The following is a 23,329-nucleotide window of genomic DNA, read 5'->3' as shown; positions in this document are numbered from 1 at the left end:
AACATTACTCTCCCCATCTTTCTCTTCTCTTGTTTGCTTTTGTTTCCAATATTCTTAGAATATTCTTAGGCATGGCATCTTTACCACTTCCCCGGGTGGAGTCCCTCGCGGACTACACTTCCTTTCGACTCACAGTTCTCCCCTACCTGGAACAGCTGCGATGGCTTCCCGACAGCTTGCGCGAAGCTGGCCGGGATGTGGATAATCTGAAAGCTGTCTACCTCGCCACCAACCCTCTGGTCTCCGCGGTTGCTTTCGGTGGAGTCCTTGCTGTTATTTTCTTCATTACCGCCGAGATCAACCGAAACTATTCGCAGGTGGACCGGTTTTGGAGCATTCTCCCCGCGTTGTACAACATGCATTTCGCCGTTTGGGCCCGTTTGTCGGGCATCCAGACGTCTTCTCTGGATACGATCGCCATCATCAGCGTGGTCTGGAGTGTAAGAAGGCTTTTCATCCTTGTATTGGTATGCGCTAACCCGAATCTTGCGATAGGCCCGCTTGACTTTCAACTACTGGCGCAAAGGAGGATACTCGATCGGCTCGGAGGATTACCGCTGGCAAATCGTGCGCTCCAGAGTGAACAACGGCTTCCTTTTCATGATCTTCAACTTCAGCTTCATTGCTGTGGCCCAGTCCCTGTTGCTTCTCCTCATTACCGCTCCCACCTACATCTTTGTCATTCTGGCGTACAACCAGGGCAACGAGACCTTCAGCCTTACCGACTTGGCCTTCTCCCGCGCCGTATTTTTCTTCATTGTCATTGAATTCTTCGCCGATCAGCAGCAGTGGAACTTCCAAACTGCTAAGAAGGAATACCAGACTAATGCGCGCATCCCCAGTGCCTACAAGGACCAGTTCAACGCTGAGGATCTTGAGCGTGGCTTTGTTGTCAGCGGTCTCTGGTCTTGGTCCCGGCACCCCAACTTTGTCGCCGAGCAAGCCGTTTGGGTGACTCTGTACGCGTGGTCTTGCTACAAGACTGAGACATACTTTCACTGGGCCGGTCTGGGTGTCTTAGGATACCTTGCCATTTTTCAGGGAAGCACCCGTCTTACTGAGACTATCAGCGCGGGCAAATACCCCGAGTACAGTGACTACCAGGCTCGCGTTGGTCGGTTCCTTCCTCGCTTTTCTGTCGAGGCGAAGAAGACTAAGCACGCCAGCAAGAAAGACAACTAGGTTGGATTTTGGATAACGTGCAAGTCGAAGACTGAGCGGAGCGTGTATATTGAAAGGCGGGTTCTGAGTTTAATTTTTACTTTTTCCTAAAACCATCACGTATGGTCTATTTGCTGAATACGATATCTTTTCAATCTGTTCAAATCCGACCAAGCTTTTTACAACAAACTCGCATGATGGAACACCATATCGACAGCCGGGCTAGCTTACAACTTGCGAATCGGACAAGATGCTACGGGGAAAGAAAAATATCCAAACTAAGACAGGCTTCAACAAAACTCCCTATTATACACTCAGTACTGTAGTACTTAATACCTATCTAGATGAACATGGAGATGGAGGGGTCAACAAACGAGAGAAAAAAAAGAGAAAAGATCATATTCAGCGCGATAGGGCGGTAGGAGGAAACGTGTTATGGGAGGATGGTAGAGAAAGAGAGAAGATGATGAGAGGGGAGACAAAAAGAGGATGCAATCCATAAATACAGAAAAAGAAGAGGCCACAGTGATATCATTCCTCCCAGAAACACGAAGCAAACCAAAGCACAGGTACGGAAACAACTCTCTCCCAATTTATGCAGGAGGGAGAGGAGTCTCGTCCCGGCCATCCTTACCAGAGGTTTGTTCGGGGCCCTGGTTGTCGGGGGGAGCAATGGTCGCACCACCCTTACCATCGAAATACTTGGAGAATTCACCAGACTCGGGGTAAGGGCGGGGGCCAAGGAGGCGGATAAGGTCGTCACGGCCAAGGACCTCCTTGGACAGGAGTTCCTCGGCAACGATGCCTACTTCAGCCTTCTTCTCGGTCAAGAGCTTGACGCACTGCTTGTATGCCTCGTCGACAATGCGGCGCACCTCGAGGTCGATTGTGCGGGCGGTGTCCTCGGAGAAGGGCTTGTGGAGCTGCTGCTGGGCGTCCTCCTCGTAGTAGATGTAGCCCAGCTTGGATGACATGCCGAACTTGGTCACCATGGCGGTGGCCATGCGAGTGACCTTGTTGAAGTCATCGCTGGCACCGCTGGTCACGGTGTCGAAATGCAGCTCCTCGCTGACACGGCCACCCAGAGTCATGGCCATGCGGTCCATCATCTGGTTGACATTCATGAGGTAGGTGTCACCACCCGCAGGAAGGTACTGAGCGTAACCCAACGCACCTTGTCCACGGGGAATGATGGACACCTTGAGCAGAGGATCAGCCCACTTGAAGTACCAGCCACAGATGGCGTGGCCAGCCTCGTGGTAAGCGACGGTACGCTTCTCCTCGGGGGAGAGCACAAGCGACTTCTTTTCCAATCCACCAATGACACGTTCAATGGCTTGCTCAAAGTGTCTCATGACGACCTTGTCCGCATTTTCACGGGCAGCTAGAAAATATGTTAGCGTTATTTGAATGTGGCATCAGGATGAGCAAAAGCTTACCAACGAGAGCTGCTTCGTTAACACAGTTGGCGATATCAGCACCAGCGAAACCAGGAGTAAGAGCGGCGAGTCTGCCCTCCAGATAGGTCAGGTTCTCGTCGGTAACAATCTTCTGCAAGTAGACACGGAAGATCTGCTTACGACCATCCATGGTAGGGCGGTCGATGGTGATGTGTCGGTCGAAACGTCCGGGACGCATCAAGGCCTTGTCAAGAACATCCGGTCGGTTGGTACCGGCCAGGACAACCACTTGCTCGGAGGTATTGAAGCCATCCATTTCAGTGAGGATCTGGTTCAGAGTGCTTTCACGCTCATCATTTCCGCCACCAACATTTGACTTGGCTCGGGACTTTCCAATGGCATCGATTTCATCAATGAAGATAATGCAGGGAGTGTTCTTGCGCGCGTTGGCGAAGAGATCACGGACACGAGAGGGACCGACACCGACGAACATCTCGACGAACTCGGAACCACTGACACTGTAGAAGGGCACGCCAGATTCACCGGCAGTGGCCTTGGCAAGCAGGGTCTTACCAGTACCGGGAGGACCAGAGAGAATAGCACCGCGGGGGATCTTGGCACCTAGCTTCTTGAACCGCTCCGGCTGCTGGAGGAAGCTGACGAATTCCATAATCTCAACCTTGGCTTCATCCATACCCGCGACATCCGCGAATTTGGTCTTGACATCGGTCTCGTGGTTGAAGCGCTTGGCACGACTCTTGCCAATGCCGAAGATTCCACTCTGGCCGCCGCCACCACCACCAGCACGTCGTGACATCCAGAAGATACCACCAAGGAACAGAAGGGTAGGAGCCAAAGACATCAAAACGCCGCCCCACGGCGTCTCATCGTGGTAGGCGACGGGAATGCGCTCATCCGAGGGAATGTCCAGTTCATACTGAGCGGCCTCGAGCTTCATCTCAAAGCTATCCACGGAACCGATACTGAAGTACACATAGGAGACGGGTTGGCCAGTGGCGTCCTGGGCCGCGGCTTCACGGTTGAGATCAACTCGAACCTTATTGCGGTTCAAGACAGTCAATTTATCCACAAGGCCCTTTTCGAGGTAGTTTGCCCGGAATTCTTGCCAAGTGATTTCCCTGCCACCACTTTCACCGGGGAAGAAGCTGCGGTAGACGTAGTATGTGACGAGAGAGGTAACCAAAAACGAGGCGGGATCGAATCGGAATTCTAGAACCTTGCCCATGTTAGGAGGCATCTTGCCCTTCTTGTCGTCCTGTTGCTTCTTCTGTTCCTGCTCTTTCTTTGGGTCCTTGTCATCCTTCTTGGGGTTCTTTTGGGGATCGGGTCTAGAAGGCTCCTCGCCCTTATTTTCAGGCTGCTGTTGCGATCCCTTTTCCGGTTGCTTCTGGTCCTTCGCATTCGTGCTATCCCTAAACATACGGATCAGGTCGTCGTGTGAGGGGTTCTTGGAGGCTTTGCCGGCTTCGAGTGCTTGCTCAGTCGTGTTGTTCCATAGCCAACGAGTCAACCTGATACGATCCATCAAGGTTGGTGTCTGGCTCGGGTCGATCCACGGCTTAACTTCAGGCGGCACTCCATTCTTCGTCATCATATCTCGAAGATGGGTGCGGTGCTCGGGTGATGAGTTGACGAAATCGAGGAAGTCATTCACCTGCTTCTCTTCAGCCTCGGTGAGGCGGGAAGCAGGCTTGGAGCCATTGTCTCCCGATGTGTTGTTCCGGTTCTTGTCATCTGGTGTCGGACCACCGGGGCTTTGCGTGGAGTAGGACCTGGCGCGGCTCGATAGGATAATGGAGGATAGTCTTGGCGGTTGCACACGCAAGGATGCGTATCCTGTGCGACTAGTGTATTCTGTGGCTTTCCTCGAAAAGCGAGCGAAATTGCCTGGCCGTCGGAGTAAAGCGGCCATAGTCGAGGGGAGGGAGCCCCGAGGGCTGCGAGGGCGGGGGTAAAGGGTAATCAATCGAATTTAGAATCGATGGATGAGTTCACAATCCATCAAGATCAGGAGTTGGAGCAGAAATTGAGCTGGGGGTTTTGAAGCTCTGGAGCAGGTCCGAGGTGACGCCCGTGAGGTTCCAGCTTCGGCTCCAAATTTTCGCCGATCCGGCTGAGTCATGCGTTATTGGAAGCACATGGAATTTAGCTTAACCCCGAGTTAACGGCGAACTATAGAGGTAATTATGTGAATTTCGAGGATTTAGGATATTAGTCGATTGGAGACCTTTCTGTACAAATTCTTTAGGAAAGTCCACCCTTGCGCCATTCGCTGCGTAATGGAAACCATCATAGATATAGGTTCAAAACAAGGTGCGTTTCAGTATACACGAAGAGGGGAGATATTGAGGGGAGATAACACCGTGAGCAAGTAATAATCCCACTTCCATGAACTCCATATAAGGATATTAATAATCACTGGGTCATCACTATCCCAGGGGGGACCACCAGGGCCAACACCCGCTTCGAAGGGAGGGAAGTTTGTGGACATGTCAGCCCAATCCCACTCAATCGTCATAGGCATCTGCCAGAGATCCTGTGGAACAAATGGCTGTTGGAATTGCGCCATGCCTGGGCTAGCAGTGCTAAATGAAGGTTGATCCGAGAACCCCACACCACCCATTTGATCAGGACTTAATATGTCTGAAAACTCTTGGCCCATGCCCGGCATGGAATGAATATTGCTCGGAAGGTCGGGAGAGATGCCACTTGTTGGCATTGGGGCCCCGGGATATGGTTTAGATGCACCGGGCGAGGGAGCCATAGGCTTAGTGAACACAGAGGGCGAGAAACCCGCGGAGTTGGATGCACCTTGTGTGCGTTTGGCAGACGGCGAAGTTGCGGACTGTTCTTCAGACTCGTCCTGTCCCGCGGGATCTTCTGGTGCATTTTTGCGTTTTTTCCTCGATTGAGACTCTTTTTCGGATTTGTCTAGGACCACCTTGGCAATTCTCTCGAATTCACCACACAGACCAAGCATACGCTTGATGCTCCCGTTGGATTCGTCGGAGACCAATGTAGACAAGAAGTTGACAACCACGTTCATTAATTTAACGTCGGATCGAGCACGAGCATCAGTAGGGTTCTGGAGGATATTGGCGAAAAGAGTAACGAGCGCAGAAACAGGATAGTAGAGAATCAGCCTGGAAGCATGGTTAGCACACAGTATAATGGGGATTGTTGGGTCGGCACCTACCAAACACAGGCGAAATCTCCTTGTGGGATATACTTGATCAAATTAATCGATGCTCTGGCAGCCGTGACGCACAAGACAGCCGAGAGGAAAACCCTTGGGTTCAAGGGTCGTGCATTCAATCCTTGGATAGCATAGTTGGATAGACGGCTGGTCCAATACCCGTGATGTACTGACATCCGGTGGATTGTGGTCAGACAATTGTAGTAGGCGAAGTGGAGAACGACGATGTGAAGGATGAGAGGAGTATGTGTTGCTAGAATTTCATTTTCGGGTCGGAAGTCGATAGGGATGCTGTCTTTCCAGTCTTCTAGCTCTTTGTCGAGATCGCCAATGGTATTCAGTAATTCACCATCGGATTGCTTCGATGCTTTGGCGGAATAAAGTCGCTTGTATACTCTGCTTTCGATGGTTGCAAATTCACACATTGACCGGAATAGGTTGAACTTGCTTCTACCATCAGAAAGAGGCACATTTCCAACATTGTCTGGTGGGTCTTCGCTCGGCAGGTCGACATTCATGTCATCGTCATCTTGCACTGGTGGCCTACCAGAGCGCAGACAGATGCTAAGGGGATGTTAGTATAGATAGAAGAACGGTTGCACAAACGTCTTACTCTTTGTCAAGGAGGTAGGCGATCCAGAACACTCTCTTCCGTTGCTCAACCTCGACTGGGTTGAGACCAAAACCAGAGCCACGTTTATGCAGACCAATACTGTGGGAAAGGCGAATGGCTGCAGCAACTAGGAAGAAAGCAGGCTGTGGGTTAGGAGTGCCTTGAAGGAAGAGTGACTAGAAACAAATTAAATAAGAACATGTCCCGAAACCAGACTAATTAACTTACCATGCCCAACAGCGCCTGCACGCTGAGTAAATCGGTGTTGCGCATTGTGAGCTCAGTCAATACTCCCATGGCATTCTTCAAGTACAACCACGCCTTTTTATCTTCTTCGTGTGGCACAAGATTGCTCATGACACGAAGACGATGAGAAATTGCCAGAACAACATTGATGCTCGCCCACCAACCTGAGCCCTCGTAAGGATCACGCGAGTATTGCCGCTCCACCAAGTGCATAAATGTCGCTTCGTGGAACAGCGGGAAGAGGCAGTTGAAGTTCTCGAAGAAGTCTTTGAACAGTGACAGAGCTTCATCTTTTGGTGGAAGAGGTTTGAAGACACGTCTTGCGAAGATGTCGCTAAAGATTTCGGGTTTCCAGTACATCCACTTGTTGTCGTCGACGTACGCTGATGAGATCATATCCTGGAAAGAAGTATCGCCGGTCTTCTCGTTGACCCATTGGATACCCTTCGGAGAGAATATAGAGAAACCTGATGAAGATCCTGTGACACATCACATCAATACACAACCCTCAAACTGGACCGTGGGGTATAAACGTACCAATATAGCGAGTCTCTCCACAGTTGTTCGTTACCAACGAACACATCATATCCGACAATGCTTCGACTTCGGTTTCTGACTTCGGCGAATCGGGAGATGTGGCAGCCGTCTGCGGGCTAGAGTGGGAATCCATACGAGGCGTAGTTTGGTGGGAACCCGGACCCTGCTGTGGTGCTACTTGGGGCGCTGGAGTTACTTGAGCCATGAACTTGTTCGAACTCTTCGCCGCATTCAAAGCATTCGTCCGATCGGCCAGTCGTTTCTCTAGCGTTCCGAGATCCGTCTTGCCGCCATCTTCTTCTGACAGAAGACCGGACAAGCGCAATAGTGACTCCATGCGGCCAAGTCGGTTTTCTAGACCTTCGATGTATTTGGCTCTGCCAGGGTCAGACTCTGCTCGTCCTATACAGGTCTCTGCATACATACCCTTTGGGTGGATTCCGCTTCTTCTCGACTTGTGTGAAAATGCATTCCGTCTTGTAGTTGATGCAGTGGGAGCACTTGGGCATTTTTCCGTCGCATTTTATCTTCTTCTTTCGGCACATATCGCATGCCTGTATCCATTCGTTCATCAGCTATGTTCTCAATACCCCATAAACAGGTACGGTCCTCACCCTCGCGATCCTCCGTCTTTTCGCGTCATTGGTTTCATCCCCCGCGGTCAATGACGAATCATCGGGGAACATCGACCCTGCGCCCTGCATGTTCGAATGGTCGTAGCCACCGAAGAGCTGTTGCTGCTGATTTGGCAGCATCTGCTTCATGTCGAAGCCCATGCCGTCGCCTTCTCCCAGGCCATCCATTTTGTGTGTGAGGGGCAACGGAAACTCCGCGGAGTGGAGGCGACAGTGGTGTTAAGTGAACGGGTGATATTTCGGAGTGCGCCTGTGTCTCGAGTAGCTTATACGGTGAAAGAGGAACGCTCTGGAATTATGGAAGCGAAGGGCGCATTCAGAGGCGTCAGAGTCTTTGCTCTCAATGAAACGTTGAAACTTTAGGTAAGAAATGACTCAACCACACGTGGGAGAGCCGAACACGGGAATCTGTGAATATGTAAGAGATCAAAGATCCAAGATCAGAGATCTCTGGTTGCCTGAAGGTTTAGTGGCATCATAGACGGGTATCCTAAAATCCGATCGCCGAGCCGTTCACTGGCGGTCCATTTCGTCCGAACCGGACAGGGGCTTTCGTACTCGCTTTGGACGCCGATCAAAGCAGTTTAGTTACTTCTATTAGCGTATGCTGTGCATACTCTACAATGCATGTTTCGGGTTTTGGACTTAGACTGTATTCGCGGGGTACGACTCCGTCTCCGAAGCAATGCAGCCCTAGAAACCCGGGGGCCTACATATCCTACATGTACGGAATGGGATGTGACATCGCTCGTCTATCCCGCGTGCCTGTGTTCAACCAGCAGGGATCGACAGTCTGGCGGAGAGGCACACGATAAGTGATGCCGGCGAAACCCGGTTCCCAGATCAGGATGGATGGTAGATAAAAGTACATTCAACGAAGAGTGGCGATCTCGTGAGGATATGTAAAACAAAGTGCATATAATACAACAAGGTCACAGGAGCAGATATGATCCTGCGACCTTGTAAATGCCAAAACCAACGCCACGCTATGCGCCCAAAATATAGCCCATTGTTGAGACCGAACGATCGAGACCAAAGTTCACGTTTCCTTCATCGGCAGGGCTGATTATCGAGTAAAGGCCGTATATAAGAGTCTCAAGTGTGTTTGTCGAGGAATTCCTTCGCTTCGTTGATCTTGGTGGCCAAGTATGGGCTGCCGCCGCGATCGGGGTGGTTGAGCAGCATGAGCTGGCGGTGGTTCTTGCGCACCTTGTCCTTGGTCAAGGTTCGTTCACTTGTATCCAGTCAGTTGTGATGCATTATGAGTCGATAGGGTCTTGGGGACATACGCAAGTTGGAGAATCAGGGAGGCTTCCCGACGGGTCATGCGCTGCTCGAATCCTCTGTTCACGCCATTAGCCGATATCCAGTATACCGTTTCCGGAATGGATTGTCCACGAACCCCTTGTAGAATGCCTTTCCGGCAGCGTTGACACCTCCGCTGGAGCGGCGGTAGGCGACCAGACCGGCACGGCCCTGTAAACATGTCAGTTTAATAATGCCGAAACGTGGTCTGTTGTACTCACCAGAAAAGCCGCGACGCCAACGCCAAGACCAACAGTCAGAATAGAGGCCATTATGTAGATTGATGAAGATGAAGGTGAGTCGATGTTTGGACGGGGAAAGGTGAAGGCGCCGCGGGATAGAAAAGTCAGCGCTCGATGCCCAAAAGGGTTTAGCGTGGTCTGCTCCACCATTCAGGCCCAGCTTCAAAAAAAGTTTCTTGCGACTCAACAAAGTCATAGCCAACACCATCCACAGCCATGCGGTACGTTTTATCTCCTGTTTTCTAGTGAAATCCTACTAATTCTCTTGTTTCCAGTGTTGAAACCTGCCACTTCTGTTCCCGCCCGGCTTTCCCAAGCAAAGGCATCACATTCGTCCGCAACGATGCCCGACAATTCCGTTTCTGTCGGTCCAAGTGCCACAAGAACTTCAAGATGAAGCGCCAGCCCCGCAAGCTGAAGTGGACCAAGACTCACCGTGCCGCTCGCGGAAAGGAAATGATCGTGGACTCGTCGCTGGTCCTCTCACAGTTCGCCAAGAAGAGAAATGTCCCCGTCAAGTACGACCGCAACCTGGTGGCCGCCACCATTACCGCCATGGAGAGAGTGGAGGAGATCAGAGCCCGCCGCGAGCGTGTCTTCACGAAACGCCGTCTGGCCGGCAAGCTCGCCCGCGACCGCAAGCGCGAGGACGACCGCAAGGTCGTTGCCACTGGCGAGCACCTCATCCGCAAGGAACTCCGCGAGCGCGAGGAGGGCCAGCCCATGGTGGCCGAGCAGAGCAAGACCGCCAACAGAGTCCACGGCGAGGAGAGACTCCGTCAAAAGAAGAAGGGCAAGCTCTTGGTGGATGGTGGAGTCGAGGAGGAGATGGATATCGACTAAATTTGGTCTCAGGCATTTACTCCTTTTTTTCCCTTTTGTTTTCATGCTTCTTCAGATACGACACGGTTCCTGCAACTTGCAGATTTTCGGAGTTGGGCATGCTTTCATGGTGTTTTAAAAGCAATCAATGTTTTTCATCATATCTCATATCCAGTGGGCTGTTAGCTTCTTGTGGCTAACGAAATGTTTTTGCAATTACCCAAAATATTACATAGAATTTTGCTAGTCAGTATAGTGACTAGACTGGTCACGACTACAATGAGATCTTTGAAGAATGAATATGAATTGTAATCATAAATTCAGGGGACTGATACGGACACCCAGGCTTTCAATATATTCCGCCAGACTTGCAACCGTTGCACTAATCTCTCTACATTGCCACTTTCCCCAGCTTGACGGCCGATTTGTGACCCTTTGTATCTCTACAAGTTTATGTATGACCTTAGTTTTTCAAACATTCTTTTCTTTATATTCACCCTAGGCACTAAAGCTTATATATATATAGTTTTCTCACTAAAACTTTGAGAATGATCATTCTTCCCCCCCCCCAAACCCACTTTCAAGCTTTAAAATGGTTGTATTTAGGCATTTAAAATTGAAAAATAGCGAGTGTAGGAAGATCACTGCTACGGTATGTATTTCTGTAACTGACGTTTGATTTACGAGTAGAATTCAAGGACCCGTGAAAAGAAAATGACCATTTCGAGGCCATGAAAACACCTTGGGACGGCGGCTCGTTAACTGGCATCCAGCATCTATGCCCGTACCTCCGGCTGAGGCTGATATGCACTAGTATCTCGGTCTTATTATTTGCGAGGAAATTCGAAGCAAACTAGAACATTTTCGCAGTCCTCTAACTTCTATTCCAAAAACCGAGCTAAGAAACACTAGTATGAATGTGGTTGGACATGAAATAACATTGTTCTTGATAAAGTACCAACATCCTGCCCAAATATTAATACAATCCCAGCATTGTAGATACAAGGTTCCCAAATAAGCCGCGCCTGATCAGCGCACCAGCACTGCCTCTGGCCGTTGATTTATGAAGTGAAGTGGTAGTACAATACAACACACCTTTCATCGCCCGCGCAGACAAAGTTGCTCAAGCAGCCGGAACAGACACATTGTCCTCCTTGATCGTCCGCCATTCCATTGTTAGCGCCGGGATGATCATCAAGCAAGAAACCGCCACACCAACGATGAATGACCGATGGAGACCATCATTGTACACAATCAGAACCTCAGTCAGCTTGTCAGCCGGTACTGCATCGACGAGGCCTGTCGCGCCAGCTGCTAGAACCTTAGCCGAATCGATACCCTGGATATGGGGCAATTCTGCGCCGAGGTAATTCTGGAAGAGCGACTGAGCTACAGCGATGAAGACCGCACCGCCGAGCGACTGAGAAAAGAACATGAGCGAGACACCAATAGCGACCTCTTCCATAGGGAGGACAGTCTGCGCTGCTAGAGACGGCTGCTGCAGTCCAGTGCCGATGCCGAAACCAAATAGCACCTGATATCCAATCCAGGCAGCGTGGTTGGTGTCTAACTTAAAGGTCGTCATCAACCCTGCGCCGGTCGACATGAGCACCGCCGCGACAAACATCCACGGAACATAGTATCCCGTCGCGGTAATGATACCACCGGAGAGGATGGCTCCAACAACAAGCGCGAGCACCATAGGGATCGTGTCGATGCCAGATTTCACGGCAGTGGTGCCGCGTACACCCTGGAACCACAGCGGTAGGGTGTACAGCATAGAGATGAGGCCACCGCCGACGCACATAGCGAAGACGACTCCACTAATAATGCTGCGCTGGTTGAAGATGTGCGGAGGCACGGTTGCATCTGACTTGAGCCAGATCTGCACGGCGACAAAGGCGATCATGAGGATCCCTGAAATCACGAATAGCGCGATGATGCGTCCGTTCGCCCAGGGGTAGGTCGTGCCTCCCCATTGTAGGGCAAGCAGGAAGCAGATCACCGAAGGGAGAAACAGTACGCTGCCTAGTGGGTCCAGGCGGAGGATCTGCCGCTTCCATGTGTAGGTGGAGGTATGGAGCGGGGGTGGGACCGCTAGGAACAGGAATAGGACCAAGAGGGTGAAACCGCCAATTGGAAGATTGATGTAGAAGCACCAGCGCCATGTAACCTTGTCTGTGAACGCACCGCCGAGCAAGGGTCCGATAACTGATGAGAAGCCGAATGTTGAGCCCATTAGGCCGACGTAGATAGGCCGTTTAGCTAGCGGCACGATCTGTGCGATGATCACCGTTGCGCCAGAGAAGATACCTGCTGAACCAATACCTGCTATCGCACGTCCCACAATGAAGGCATTCGAGTTGGGGGCACCGCCGCAGAGCGCCGATCCGACTTCGAAGACCAGGATCGCGGCTAAGAAAACGCTCTTGGTCGAGTAGTAAGTGTACACTTTGCCCCAGGATAGCTGGGTGGCACAACTTGTCAAGAGATAGGCACTGGCGTACCAGCTGATGTCGTCGAGCGCATTGAATTGATTAGCAATTCGGGGGACTGCGGTGGCAATGATAGTTCGATCCTAGTGCGAAAGAGTCGTTAGTATATTCGCGTGAACAACGGTGAATTTATGAAAGCCATACCAAAGCAACTAGAAACATAGCAAACAGGATTGAAACGATGATAATAGCCAGCCGTATCCCAGTTGGAAACTGACTGTCGTCTTCTTTGACTTCCGAGGGTTTCTCGTTGGCAATTGAGGCATTGTTCGGCTGGTCAAGCCGTTGCTCTTCTATCGAATGAGCCATGATTGAGAATAGTTGTAAGTGATTGAGTGTTTTGTGATGAAATGGTAAATATAAATTGAGATTTCCAGGAAAGGAGCAGCCTATAAGTACTCAATAATACACAATAGGACGCGTTGGGACGAACAGTGTCTCGGCGCCGAACCAAACAAAGAGCCTAACTCATTGCGGGACCGACGGGACCGACGGATAGCGTCGACACACCGACGGGTCCGAGGCATATATACCACCCGTGACCCCCGTGACCTATACCTCACGATATACGCCCGTAAAGCCCCCAGGAATGCATGTTATGAATGAGTATGAATTTTCTCGGTAGGTTTAGGTCCAGGGTCGAAACCCGACTCCCGACTTTGGTCTAGGCTTGGGGCCCCGTCACATATTAAGGCCCTTCAGCCCTTCTTCTCGCCTGTACTCTACGTATTATTAATCGTGGCAATAATTGGCATTATGCTATCTTCAGGCTCCAGAGTTACTCGCGGTCACTCATGTGGTTTCTGCCAACAGCGAAAAGTGCGCTGTGATGGCCACCGACCATGCTCAACCTGCCTGCGGAACGGACAGGAATGCATAAGACGCATAGGGTCGAAATCACAGGGCCGAAAAAGCAAAGATTCTGCAGTTACCGGAGTTGCAGATCATTTGGCACAGCGACTTGAACTCTGTGAGAGAGCACTTCAGGCCCACGGAATATCCCTCGATGACCGAGGTGAGCCCGACAAGAAGCCTTCTCTTCGTCTCACCAATAGCTCCTGGTCAGCTCCAGAAGGCCATTTAATTAGTGAGACGGCGCAGTCTCGTTACGTGGAGAAGTAAGATAGAAAACTTGCCTCAGTCTTTCTCTCTACTCCGAGAACACGTCGGCTGATCTGCTTACCTTGTGCTATTCCAGTCCCCTCTGGCAAGGCTTGACCACCGAACTTAGCAGATGCAGCAGCGTGGCAGATGAAAGCGAGAGCGAGCCGCTACAGAATGTGGATGGGGAGACGCTGCTGTTCCGCTCGTCCAGCCCAAGAGGAGTGCGCTCACTCCATCCCGAAACGCCGCAGGTCTTCCAATTATGGCAGATTTTCTTGAACAATGTAAACCCTATCGTGAAGCTCCTCCACGCACCCTCTACTCAGCAGCTGATTCTAGAAGCCGCGTCCGACCTGAATCACATCTCCAGGCCCATGGAAGCGCTGCTCTTCAGCATGCACCTATGTGCGGTAGCTTCGATGAACGATGAGACCAGCCGTCGCGTGCTGGGGGCATCCCGGTCCGACTTGATGACTAGGTTCTCGCGCGCAGCTGAGCAGGCACTGGTCAATGCCAACTTCCTCCGATCGACCAACATTCAGATCCTCCAGGCATTGTCACTCTACCTGGTATGCAACGTCCACGCCCCTTGATCAAATCAAGACTGACCAGAGAATCCAGTTGGCGACCCGCCAGCGGTACGATGCGCAGACTAGGTGGCTGCTAACTGGAATTGCGAGTCGCATAGCCCGAACCATGGGCCTCCACCGCGAACGCAGCCTCGCATTGCTACCCGTCTTCGAGCGCGAGATGCGGCGTCGGCTCTGGTGGCAGATTCTTCTCATGGACAGCCGCGCAGCACAGCTGTGCGGCGTAGCTGTAAACGCCTACTCGTATTATTTCTGGGACACCGAGCGTCCGCGCAACGTGAGTGACAGCGACCTGTCGCCGTCGATGCAAGAACTGCCTCGTGATCGGCCCGGTGCCACGGAGATGCTGTTCTGCGAGATCCGATTTGAGATCGGCGATTGCATGCGTAAGTTGACAGCCATAGAGCATCAGCCGGCGGTGGGTACCATGGCCGAGAGGGTGGTTGCCGAAGAGCGCGCAATCGATACACTTGAGGGCCAACTGGAACACACATACCTGAAGGACTGCGACCCGTCGATCCCCTTTCACCAATTGGCTTTGTATCTGGCACGGTCCTCAGTCTGCCAGATGCGTCTGGCAACCCGGCATCCCCGTCGATGTGCGGACCTCTCGCCGGACGACAGGGACCGGCTGTTCTCTCTTGGTCTTCAGGTACTCACATACGACAACCTGACCTATGCGAGTCACGACCTCCAGCCGTATCTCTGGCATGTCGGGATGAGTTTCCCATTTGAAGCGTTTATTCTCGTGGTGACCGAGTTGTCATCTAGGCGGGAAGGGGAGCGAGTAGACCAGGCATGGGCTAAGGTCGATCAGGCGTATCACGACCACGCCGACCTGATCACGGCGTCGAAGACGAACACGCTCTTCTTCGCGTTGGGAACACTCACACTGCGGGCATGGGAGATGCGAATGGCTTGGATGCGACGAGGCCCGATACTTTCCCAACCAGTTGAGCCCCAGTCGGTTGCGCGGCTTCGCGCCCTCCGAGGGGAGTCTCGGGCCCCGTCGCCTACCCCGGTTCCGGTGGCTGGCCCGCTCATGCTTCCCCCGGCACCAGGGAACTGGATCCCTGGGGAGTCAGGTAGTTCTATGGTTGGAGTTGAGAATCTGGGACCATCGGAGATGGACATTTCGCAGATTGATTGGGAGTGCTGGCAGAATTTGATACACGAGCACGTGGACTTTTTTTGATAGCATGCAAGTGACATCTGAATCCAGCCACAATAACTTTCAACGGTTATATGAGTTAATGAATTGTGTAATGCTGATACCCGGGACATACACTTTCCTGGGGTGGCTGATGTAGGTTTCGGGCATGACGATTGAGGCAATTACCTCGAGCTAATACAGCCATTCCCGAGCCCGATGTGACATCCGCATTATAAATGTACATATATCAATACTTTGGTCCACACATGGCAGTCTGTACAAGTTCTTCCATACTTCCATCCACATTGAATACACCATCACCCAAAGATGACTCAAACTGTCTTACTTACCGCTCCTACTGAGTACCGCCATGAGTCGGTTCCATTCGACCCGGCCGTCGACACTGAAGATTCACCCCCAGTCGTCGACAGCATCCGGGCCGCAGATAGTACGCTGAAAGTGTACACCCGGTCATCCCCCAACTACGAGGCTCTCCGCGGCCTATACAACAAACTCATCACGGACCAGCCGCTCGTCATCTGCCGACCCCAAACCATCGAACAGGTCCAGATAATTGTGCGCGCCGCCCGATCCGCCAATCCACCCGTACCCCTGGGCATCCGCTGCGGCGGTCACGACGTCTACGGACGAGGCTGCATCCCAGACAGCGTCAGCATCGACATGCGCGAGCTGGACCACCAAACCTTGTCTAACAATCTCCAGTCCATCCGACTCGGCGGCGGCGTAACCTCACAGAACCTCGTCGGCTTTCTGGACACTCACGGGCTCTGCACGGCCAACGGGACGGCGGGAAACGTTGGATGGACGGGATGGGCCGTGTGGGGCGGGTACGGCCCGTTCAACGACTATGTGGGGCTGGGAGTAGATAATATACTTGCTGCGACGTTGGTGCTCGCTGATGGATCGGTTGTCGAGGCAGATCCGGGATCGGAGCTCCTGTGGGGCGTGAGGGGTGCGGGGGGCAGTTTCGGGGTTATTGTCGATGTCACTGTTCGTGTGTATCCGATGCCCGTTATCCTAGCAGGCTTCATCGCGTACCAGTGGGAGGAGAGCGATAAGGTGCTCTCGGGTCTACAGGATATGCTGGATCAGGGCATCCCCGATGCAATGTGTCTGCAGATGGGCTTTATGAAGACCAAATGGGGGGTGGGTATGAGCCTAATCTTTGCATGGCCCGATTCGGAGTCCCTCGAGGAGGGGCGGACATGGCTCGAGGCCGTGAGGAAGCTAGGCGCTATCCAGGTGGATACTGTTGCAGAAAGTAAGCACCAAGGTTTTTATTTTTATTCGCCATATGTGGCTTGATCAATTTAGATTGCTGACTTACTTTTTAACAGCCACCTTCAAGGCCTTCCAGGGTATCACCACCCGAGTGGTTGACGAGCCAGTCAACGTGAGCACCCGAAGCTCTTCCATTCCGCGATTCACGCCCGAGACTATCGCGCTGTTGCAAAAAGTACTCCGAGGCGATCCCCGATGGTCGCCAGTACAACGTGATTGCACACATTGGACACGGTAAAAGTACACAACCGAACCCCGATTCTTCATTTGCCACACGCGAACCTCACGTGCTGTTTCACATCAACGCCTGCGACGAGCTAGAACGCATGGGCGAGGCAAAAGCCTGGGTCGATGGGCTAATGAGGGAACTGAATGCTACGGGCCAAGCGCTGAAGCCCGTATACGTAAGTTTCATGGGCAAGGACGAGGATCCTCGCGACAGCTTTGGTCCGAATTGGGACCGGTTGCAAACTCTGAAAAATTCAGTGGACCCTGAGAATGTCTTTCGTTTCCCGTAGGCCAAGCTGAAGGCTGCGGAGGCTTCTCGCCTCATGCGTGCTTACTTGTTGTCTTTGATTTTTCCGGAGTTTATCCGTCAATAAATTTACTATCTTTTGGGCCTTTGCATGTTCAAGGGCGAGACGATTCGAATTTACCCACAAAGCAGAGAAAAAGATAATGAATGCACCAAATATACGAAGTGTACGAGATGAAGAACCTTAGCGTCGGTGCCAATATTCGGGTTGTCTTAGCCGACTGTGTAACGTATCCCACCACCTAGTGGCGTAAATCTCGTGTTTGAATGAGACCTTATCTCTTCAGCCCAATATCAGGCCGCCAATACGACATTTAAGCTCTCAAAAAGCATGGAGCAAGAGGTAGAACCTTATTAGCCAATTACGTAAAAGAGCAATGTAAAAAATTGCTCTACGTGCCAGTTACCACGCGGTTTCGACGCATTGTAGACTATTCTTCCCGCCTTTGAGGCATTAACAGTCGCGAAGTAACTCGTGCAAATAGCCAAAATTGACTGCTTTGGAAGAGAAATCGTTCTAAAATTGGATTATCGCCTAAGGCAAGCGCGGTGCGGTTCGTATATAGGGAATGATTACTAAGTGGGGATCGAGTCCACCACGGGTACGTTGATATGCCACATTCAAGTAGGATGGGGGTGGAACAGGGCTTGGCCCGTCGAAAGCGAGTCAGACGGGACGGGACAATCAGGGGACACCGCAAGCCAAAGGCGCTTAGAGACTACTGAAGGACTGTGAACCTGGTCCAGCACTAGGTTGTATATGTGAATATATATAGGTTTTCTTGGTTTTCTTGGTCTTCTTAAAAGGATCTAGTTGGATAGTCCTCAACACCTACATGCATGAATCTTGCTTGGCCCCCAATGTAACAATAAGCAACATTACCTCAGCTATCTGCGGGGCGCCGGGGACCAAAAGGCTTTGGTATTCTCTTGGTTTGCTTAGCTTCTAAGATCCTTAGATGCCATATTAAGATTATTCATAGATCAAGATGGCATCTGCTGCTGTACCACGACTGGAAATTATTCGTGCGAGTTGTAACAATTGCGCAAAGTCCAAGGTCCGCTGCAGTAAGGATCAACCCTCATGTCAACGCTGCTTGTATCAAGGCGTCCCCTGCATCTACAGTCCCTCCCAACGGTCCCGAAAACGACCTCCGCCTACACCGACAGCAACATCTCCTCCCGCCTCAGGGATTGTGTCGGCCTTGAGAGACCAACATACATCCGATACATCCCAGGGAGGAAATGATGGACTGAACCGGGGGCAGCACATGGCCGACGTTCGCTCCACCGACAGGACCAACGCTAGCTCAATACCCGAATCGAGTGACGAACCCTTCCCCGATGGAACTCTGTTGCCTTCCGATACATTGAGCCCAATGAAATGGAGCGAACTGCTTGTGTCATTCGATGGCAAGGCCCTCTCCTCCAACGACGAGATCTCCAGAGTACTGGATACATCACCGATGGCAATGCCCGATCTGCAGCCACGGATCGACGGGAGCACCCTGGATACCGGTTTTCACTGGCAAATACCCCGGGACTCCGACACACAGTTCTTCTGGCCAACACCAGCAGAACCTCATGGCCCTCATCACACCCCGCACCAATGCTCCCAACTGGCCATGTCCGCCATCCAGCGGCTGGATGTGCCAATGGCATCATGCCCGTCCCTGGGACGCCTGGACTGCGATCCCCAACTATCAAGAATGACAGCTAGCCCCGGAGCCCGCAGCTTCGACGACATCCTCAAGGACAGCCATTTATCCCTGGAAGATGTTCTCACAATCTTGGAATGTCCGTGCACAGCCAAAATCGACCTCGTCTTCCTCATAACTACATCGTGCACGCGCGTGCTATCATGGTACCAAGCCAGTCTAGACCGCAGCTCCGCATTCCCAAGTCGCGACACAGACAGCAGCGAGAGCAACAGCAGCACTACCAGCAGGAGCTCTCTCGGAGCCTCACGACGGACAACTTCGGACAGCAACATCCAGTATGGTCTATCGCGGTCGTTCCGCGAGTGGGTGTCGATCCCGTCGATCACCGTCGGAGCCTACACACTTGAACCGGGCCAATCACGGCGCATGATTGCGCAGTTGATCTTGGCAGAGATAGATAAGGTTAAGGAGGTCTTGGCGGCGTTTAATCGCAGCTATTGTCGCCAGAACAGGATGTTTGGTGAAGATGACGAGAAAGGGCTGCATATGGCGTTGGAGGCCTATCTCCGGAATCAAATGAAGGCCGTGGCTCTTACGGCGCGAGAGCAGTTAAGCAATTGAGCAAGCACCTCTTTCCTTTTTTTGCATTTGTTTTATTGTGATGACGTGAGACGACGATACGGCATTCTACTAGCATGATTTACACGGAGGTCAGATTTGCGTTTTGGCTCTTTTTTCTTCTACAGTACTAGAGTGTGCCTTGGTGGGCATACTAGCCCAAAGTTTGTATTTCCAAAGAAAACAGAGCAAATAAAGAACAGGGAATGAATGGATTCAATTCTATGAAGCAATAAAGGAAATAATGACAGAATATAGTATAGTAACGACAGAAATGCAGGTATCTAGCTATCCATTTCATTAAATTAAGGTTCAGAGTCTGGGCTGAGAGACAAAATACCGTGTTACATGAGAGCGTGTCCATGCATACCCCTTTGCAGCTTCTACAAAGAATGGCAACTCGGGCCCGAGCTCGGTCCCGAGCGCTGCCGCATGATGCATGCATCCCCCGCCAAACCCAGGTAATTGTTTTTAGCCTGTCTAGAACACGAGCTGACAATTGATAGTAAATACAATTGTCTCGCTTTCGGCGGAGTTTTGGAAATGTGTATGTACCTAGATATCAGCCTTCATTAGCGCCCAATGATTAGGAAATTAGGGTTCGAGCCTTCGGAGCTTGAGATCTAGGATCGGGCTTCGGACTATCAATGTATCAAGGCCCAACTTAGATATATCCATACGTACTGAATAAATGATTCTTTGTTCTGTCAAATACATGATCTGGGTTAGATTCCTATCAACATTGGGCCCGGTTTAATCATGGATGTGGCCCAATTGGGTATAGTCAATGCCTCGGCGTTCGGTGCCTCGGGGTCAGGTCTCGGGATCATGTATCGGGGCTAGCTCAGGCATCCCACGGCGCCGAGGTCATGCTTGCAGTAAATATACAATCCCATGGCCTGGACGCCAGAATCTGCGCGGTAATCACGAAAAACAAAATCTGATTTGTACGGTTATCTGTCGTGCAACTGATCGAATTATGTCCAATTTCGAAAAGGAGGTCACCCAAGGACGCGGTGGAAGAGGAGCTCTCCACGGCGATCGTAACGACAAGGGCCCATCTCCCCTCGGAACAGCTATCTTTATCGCCCTCCGCGTCCTAGACCCAGTCCTGCAGTATGGGATCCTTCTCCCCGGTACTTCATCACTAGCAGCGCCCATCCTGGGTCTGTTCGGCGGTACTCCCCTACCACTCGAAGCCGCCTCCCTTGTGTTGGGCCTCTCACCTTGGCGCCTGACTCTGCTTGGTATGTCAATACTCGGCAGCCTCAAGGGAATATTCTACTTGATCTATGTATCAGAGACGAAAATGCCCATTGCAACTGCTCTGCTGGTTGGAGTGTTTAAGGCGTTCTCAACAACGGTGAATTCCCTCATGTTCTGCGCCGCGGCAACATCAGCAACAACATCGTATGTGCCTGATAAAAGTACCGGCTGGCATCCTCTTCTCTCGGCTGCCTGTGCAATCTTCACATTGGGTATCACTGTGGAGATTGTTTCGGAGCTCCAGCGCAGATCTTTCAAAAAGGACCCCAGTGGACGGGGGCAGGGCAAGGTATATACTGGTGGATTGTTCCGCATTGCGCGCCATATTAACTACGGGGGGTATACTGTTTGGAAGGCTGCTGCTGGTCTCGCGGCTTCAGGTTGGGGATGGGGTGGACTTACGTTTTTGTGGTTGTTGGCTGAGTTCCGGAGGAGAGGCATTCCGGCTTTGGATGCTTATTGCGAGAAGAGGGTATGTTGAATCCGCCTACTTTTTAATGGGAAATTTTCAACTATGCAGAGTGCTGACTTGAAACAGTATGGACAGGACTGGGATCTGTTCAAGCGGAGGACCCGGTGGAAGATGATCCCTTTTGTGTATTAATTCTGGTTTTCCGTGGTGTTGCTCCAAAACGAGTGATATGGTTCAGCCTTAAGCTGGTTGGTACAATAAATCTGGCACTTTTCACGCCATGGGTGAGTTGCTTCGCTGCGAAATAGAGCCAAATGAAGATGTGATAGCTATTTTTGGGAATCAAAACGATGCAAGATATTCACGCTGTGTGGTACTGCTCATCTTGAAATTATTGAGAGATGCAACAATAAATGGCTCAATGAAACCCATTTGGTTTTATCTTTGTGCAAGAAGTCATGATCATCTTCGAGGGCGTTGCCGCCTCTTTTAGCATTCCCTAGGCTCCATGTAGATACTTGCTTTGTTTTCTAATCAAAGGCGAAACAAGAGAGATTGTATGTTGAAGGCAGCAGGATCGTATTTATCAAACTTAGACTTTAATAAAAAGCTAATACAAAATCGAACTATTCATCGCTGTCAATCAGCGGCTGGAGCCGTTCCATGAGCTCCTCGACGGTAATTCCCCCACCGATATTCAAAGAACGAGAAACAATAGACCACCAATTTTGGTTCTGCTTCTCCAGCTGGCCCTCAGCATTCATGATCGGTGGCAATATCACCGCATCCGTCCCATGAATCACCCCGTCCATAACCACGATATCCGGCCGACTCACCTTCCACTCATTATTAATCAAAATTAGCCGCCGACCGCCATCCGACTGTCGAGCAGAAGTCGCAGAAATATTGCATCCGCGAGCCAGAGTAGGGAGGAAAATCTGGTTGGAGGCAGAATGCAGATCAAGGACGATCTGCTCCCCATTCTTTGCAGGAAAATGAACATCAGAGAACATGGTCTCATTTGCCACAATATGGTATGCAAGCAACGCTTTCAGGTATAAGCGCCCTCCTGGGCCGAAGAGGAAGGCATTGACCTTCCGGCCCAGTTGCCGGAACGCGGTATCGGAAGGAGCGAATACCGTCTGCGCGGTGTGTGTTGATGTATCGTTGATCACCTCCGCTAGGCCGGTGTCGATTAGTCCTTGGCGGAATATCCCGAATGCCGGGGTGTATCGCAGCACGTCTGCGGTTGAGTCCGGCAGCATCAGCAGTCGATCCACGATGTGGAGATGACCGTTGACGGCGGCCTGTGACGCCAGCATTTTTGCGCGAAAATTGAAAGTCACGGCACCTGGATTGTTCTGAACGCTGATGCGTTGCTGGTTTTTGAAGAAGATGTCGGCATTGACGAATGAGGAGACTGTGTTTTGACTGCGCAGTGCCTGTGGAGAAATGCCTCCTTTTCCCATGTGGTATCCGACGAGGAACTTCCAATAAAACCATGGGAGGTCGTATGGGAAGTCCTCCATGTCGAAGGCCTCGTCAATGGGTGCATAGACGGTGAGCTGGGCCTTGGGTGCTTGGAGACCACCGACAATGTCCTCGAATTCTCCCACCAACTTGGCGAATTTGGTTAAGTTACGATTGTTCTGAATCTGGGCCCAGAGAGTCTGGGGTGGTAGTGCTTCATTTTCCTTCGGTTGAGAATTTGTTGCCACAGGCTGTGGCTTTTTCCATCCGGCCAAGTATGTCTGAGCAGCCAGGGCGACGGTCACAACGACTAGGGTCACCCGCGACACCTGGAACAGGATTCGTGTAGTAAACGGCTTCATGGTCAATTTTGGGTCGACTCAGCATGCCACAGTGTCTCCATTTGTTTATCTGTTGGTAAATTACTATTGGTTTTCATCGGGGCTTACTCGGCTTAGGGCTTGTCCCGATCTGCACCCGAACGTCGGTGTTCCGTCGCGCGGTCACCAGCTTGTGAAGGTAAATACAAGCTCGTTTTGTCTGTC

The 23,329-nt window shown here is 51.4% G+C and overlaps 11 protein-coding genes across 11 annotated transcripts; 6 read left to right on the top strand and 5 right to left on the bottom strand.

The window, feature by feature from the left end:
• Window positions 1-71: 71 nt before the first annotated feature.
• N7446_002433 (DUF1295 domain protein) lies at window positions 72-1,182 on the top strand (the record flags this gene model as incomplete). The annotated part of the gene is made up of 2 exons (XM_058511182.1): window positions 72-440; window positions 496-1,182. 2 exons carry the CDS (start codon window positions 72-74, stop codon window positions 1,180-1,182), a joined length of 1,056 nt encoding a protein of 351 aa, XP_058376718.1.
• Window positions 1,183-1,754: 572 nt separating this feature from the next.
• On the bottom strand, window positions 1,755-4,494 carry N7446_002432 (ATP-dependent metallopeptidase FtsH/Yme1/Tma family protein; the record flags this gene model as incomplete). The annotated part of the gene is made up of 2 exons (XM_058511181.1): window positions 1,755-2,545; window positions 2,601-4,494. 2 exons carry the CDS (start codon window positions 4,492-4,494, stop codon window positions 1,755-1,757), a joined length of 2,685 nt encoding a protein of 894 aa, XP_058376717.1.
• Window positions 4,495-4,902: 408 nt separating this feature from the next.
• On the bottom strand, window positions 4,903-8,222 carry atrR (transcription factor atrR; the record flags this gene model as incomplete). Its single annotated transcript, XM_058511180.1, has 7 exons — window positions 7,789-8,222; window positions 7,601-7,728; window positions 7,175-7,551; window positions 6,620-7,116; window positions 6,392-6,567; window positions 5,779-6,342; window positions 4,903-5,725 (listed from the first exon to the last, which is right to left on the bottom strand). Exons 1-7 carry the CDS (start codon window positions 7,975-7,977, stop codon window positions 4,903-4,905), a joined length of 2,754 nt encoding a protein of 917 aa, XP_058376716.1. The 5' UTR covers window positions 7,978-8,222.
• Window positions 8,223-8,904: 682 nt separating this feature from the next.
• pam18 (putative mitochondrial DnaJ chaperone (Tim14)) lies at window positions 8,905-9,386 on the bottom strand (the record flags this gene model as incomplete). The annotated part of the gene is made up of 4 exons (XM_058511179.1): window positions 8,905-9,043; window positions 9,099-9,152; window positions 9,212-9,285; window positions 9,336-9,386. 4 exons carry the CDS (start codon window positions 9,384-9,386, stop codon window positions 8,905-8,907), a joined length of 318 nt encoding a protein of 105 aa, XP_058376715.1.
• A 186-nt stretch (window positions 9,387-9,572) lies between these two features.
• On the top strand, window positions 9,573-10,199 carry N7446_002429 (ribosomal eL24 family protein; the record flags this gene model as incomplete). Its single annotated transcript, XM_058511178.1, has 2 exons — window positions 9,573-9,577; window positions 9,632-10,199. 2 exons carry the CDS (start codon window positions 9,573-9,575, stop codon window positions 10,197-10,199), a joined length of 573 nt encoding a protein of 190 aa, XP_058376714.1.
• Window positions 10,200-11,301: 1,102 nt separating this feature from the next.
• Window positions 11,302-12,997, bottom strand: N7446_002428 (MDR family MFS transporter; the record flags this gene model as incomplete). The annotated part of the gene is made up of 2 exons (XM_058511177.1): window positions 12,818-12,997; window positions 11,302-12,756 (listed from the first exon to the last, which is right to left on the bottom strand). Exons 1-2 carry the CDS (start codon window positions 12,980-12,982, stop codon window positions 11,302-11,304), a joined length of 1,620 nt encoding a protein of 539 aa, XP_058376713.1. The 5' UTR covers window positions 12,983-12,997.
• A 432-nt stretch (window positions 12,998-13,429) lies between these two features.
• N7446_002427 (Zn(II)2Cys6 transcription factor) lies at window positions 13,430-15,562 on the top strand (the record flags this gene model as incomplete). Its single annotated transcript, XM_058511176.1, has 3 exons — window positions 13,430-13,791; window positions 13,872-14,346; window positions 14,399-15,562. The coding sequence occupies 3 exons, from the start codon at window positions 13,430-13,432 to the stop codon at window positions 15,560-15,562; spliced, it is 2,001 nt and encodes a 666-aa protein (XP_058376712.1).
• A 285-nt stretch (window positions 15,563-15,847) lies between these two features.
• N7446_002426 (FAD-binding oxidoreductase) lies at window positions 15,848-17,340 on the top strand (the record flags this gene model as incomplete). The annotated part of the gene is made up of 3 exons (XM_058511175.1): window positions 15,848-16,802; window positions 16,879-16,934; window positions 16,999-17,340. 3 exons carry the CDS (start codon window positions 15,848-15,850, stop codon window positions 17,338-17,340), a joined length of 1,353 nt encoding a protein of 450 aa, XP_058376711.1.
• Window positions 17,341-18,346: 1,006 nt separating this feature from the next.
• Window positions 18,347-19,639, top strand: N7446_002425 (Zn(II)2Cys6 transcription factor; the record flags this gene model as incomplete). Its single annotated transcript, XM_058511174.1, has 1 exon — window positions 18,347-19,639. One exon carries the CDS (start codon window positions 18,347-18,349, stop codon window positions 19,637-19,639), a length of 1,293 nt encoding a protein of 430 aa, XP_058376710.1.
• Window positions 19,640-20,615: 976 nt separating this feature from the next.
• Window positions 20,616-21,506, top strand: N7446_002424 (uncharacterized protein; the record flags this gene model as incomplete). The annotated part of the gene is made up of 2 exons (XM_058511173.1): window positions 20,616-21,374; window positions 21,441-21,506. 2 exons carry the CDS (start codon window positions 20,616-20,618, stop codon window positions 21,504-21,506), a joined length of 825 nt encoding a protein of 274 aa, XP_058376709.1.
• A 434-nt stretch (window positions 21,507-21,940) lies between these two features.
• N7446_002423 (fasciclin domain-containing protein) lies at window positions 21,941-23,146 on the bottom strand (the record flags this gene model as incomplete). The annotated part of the gene is made up of 1 exon (XM_058511172.1): window positions 21,941-23,146. The coding sequence occupies one exon, from the start codon at window positions 23,144-23,146 to the stop codon at window positions 21,941-21,943; it is 1,206 nt and encodes a 401-aa protein (XP_058376708.1).
• Between the last annotated feature and the right edge of the window lie 183 nt (window positions 23,147-23,329).

The sequence above is a fragment of the Penicillium canescens genome (assembly GCF_028828765.1).
Source record: "Penicillium canescens strain IBT 15451 chromosome Unknown utg000002l_segment0_segment0, whole genome shotgun sequence".
NCBI lineage: Eukaryota > Fungi > Ascomycota > Eurotiomycetes > Eurotiales > Aspergillaceae > Penicillium > Penicillium canescens.
This window is presented reverse-complemented; position numbering and strand designations above follow the sequence as displayed.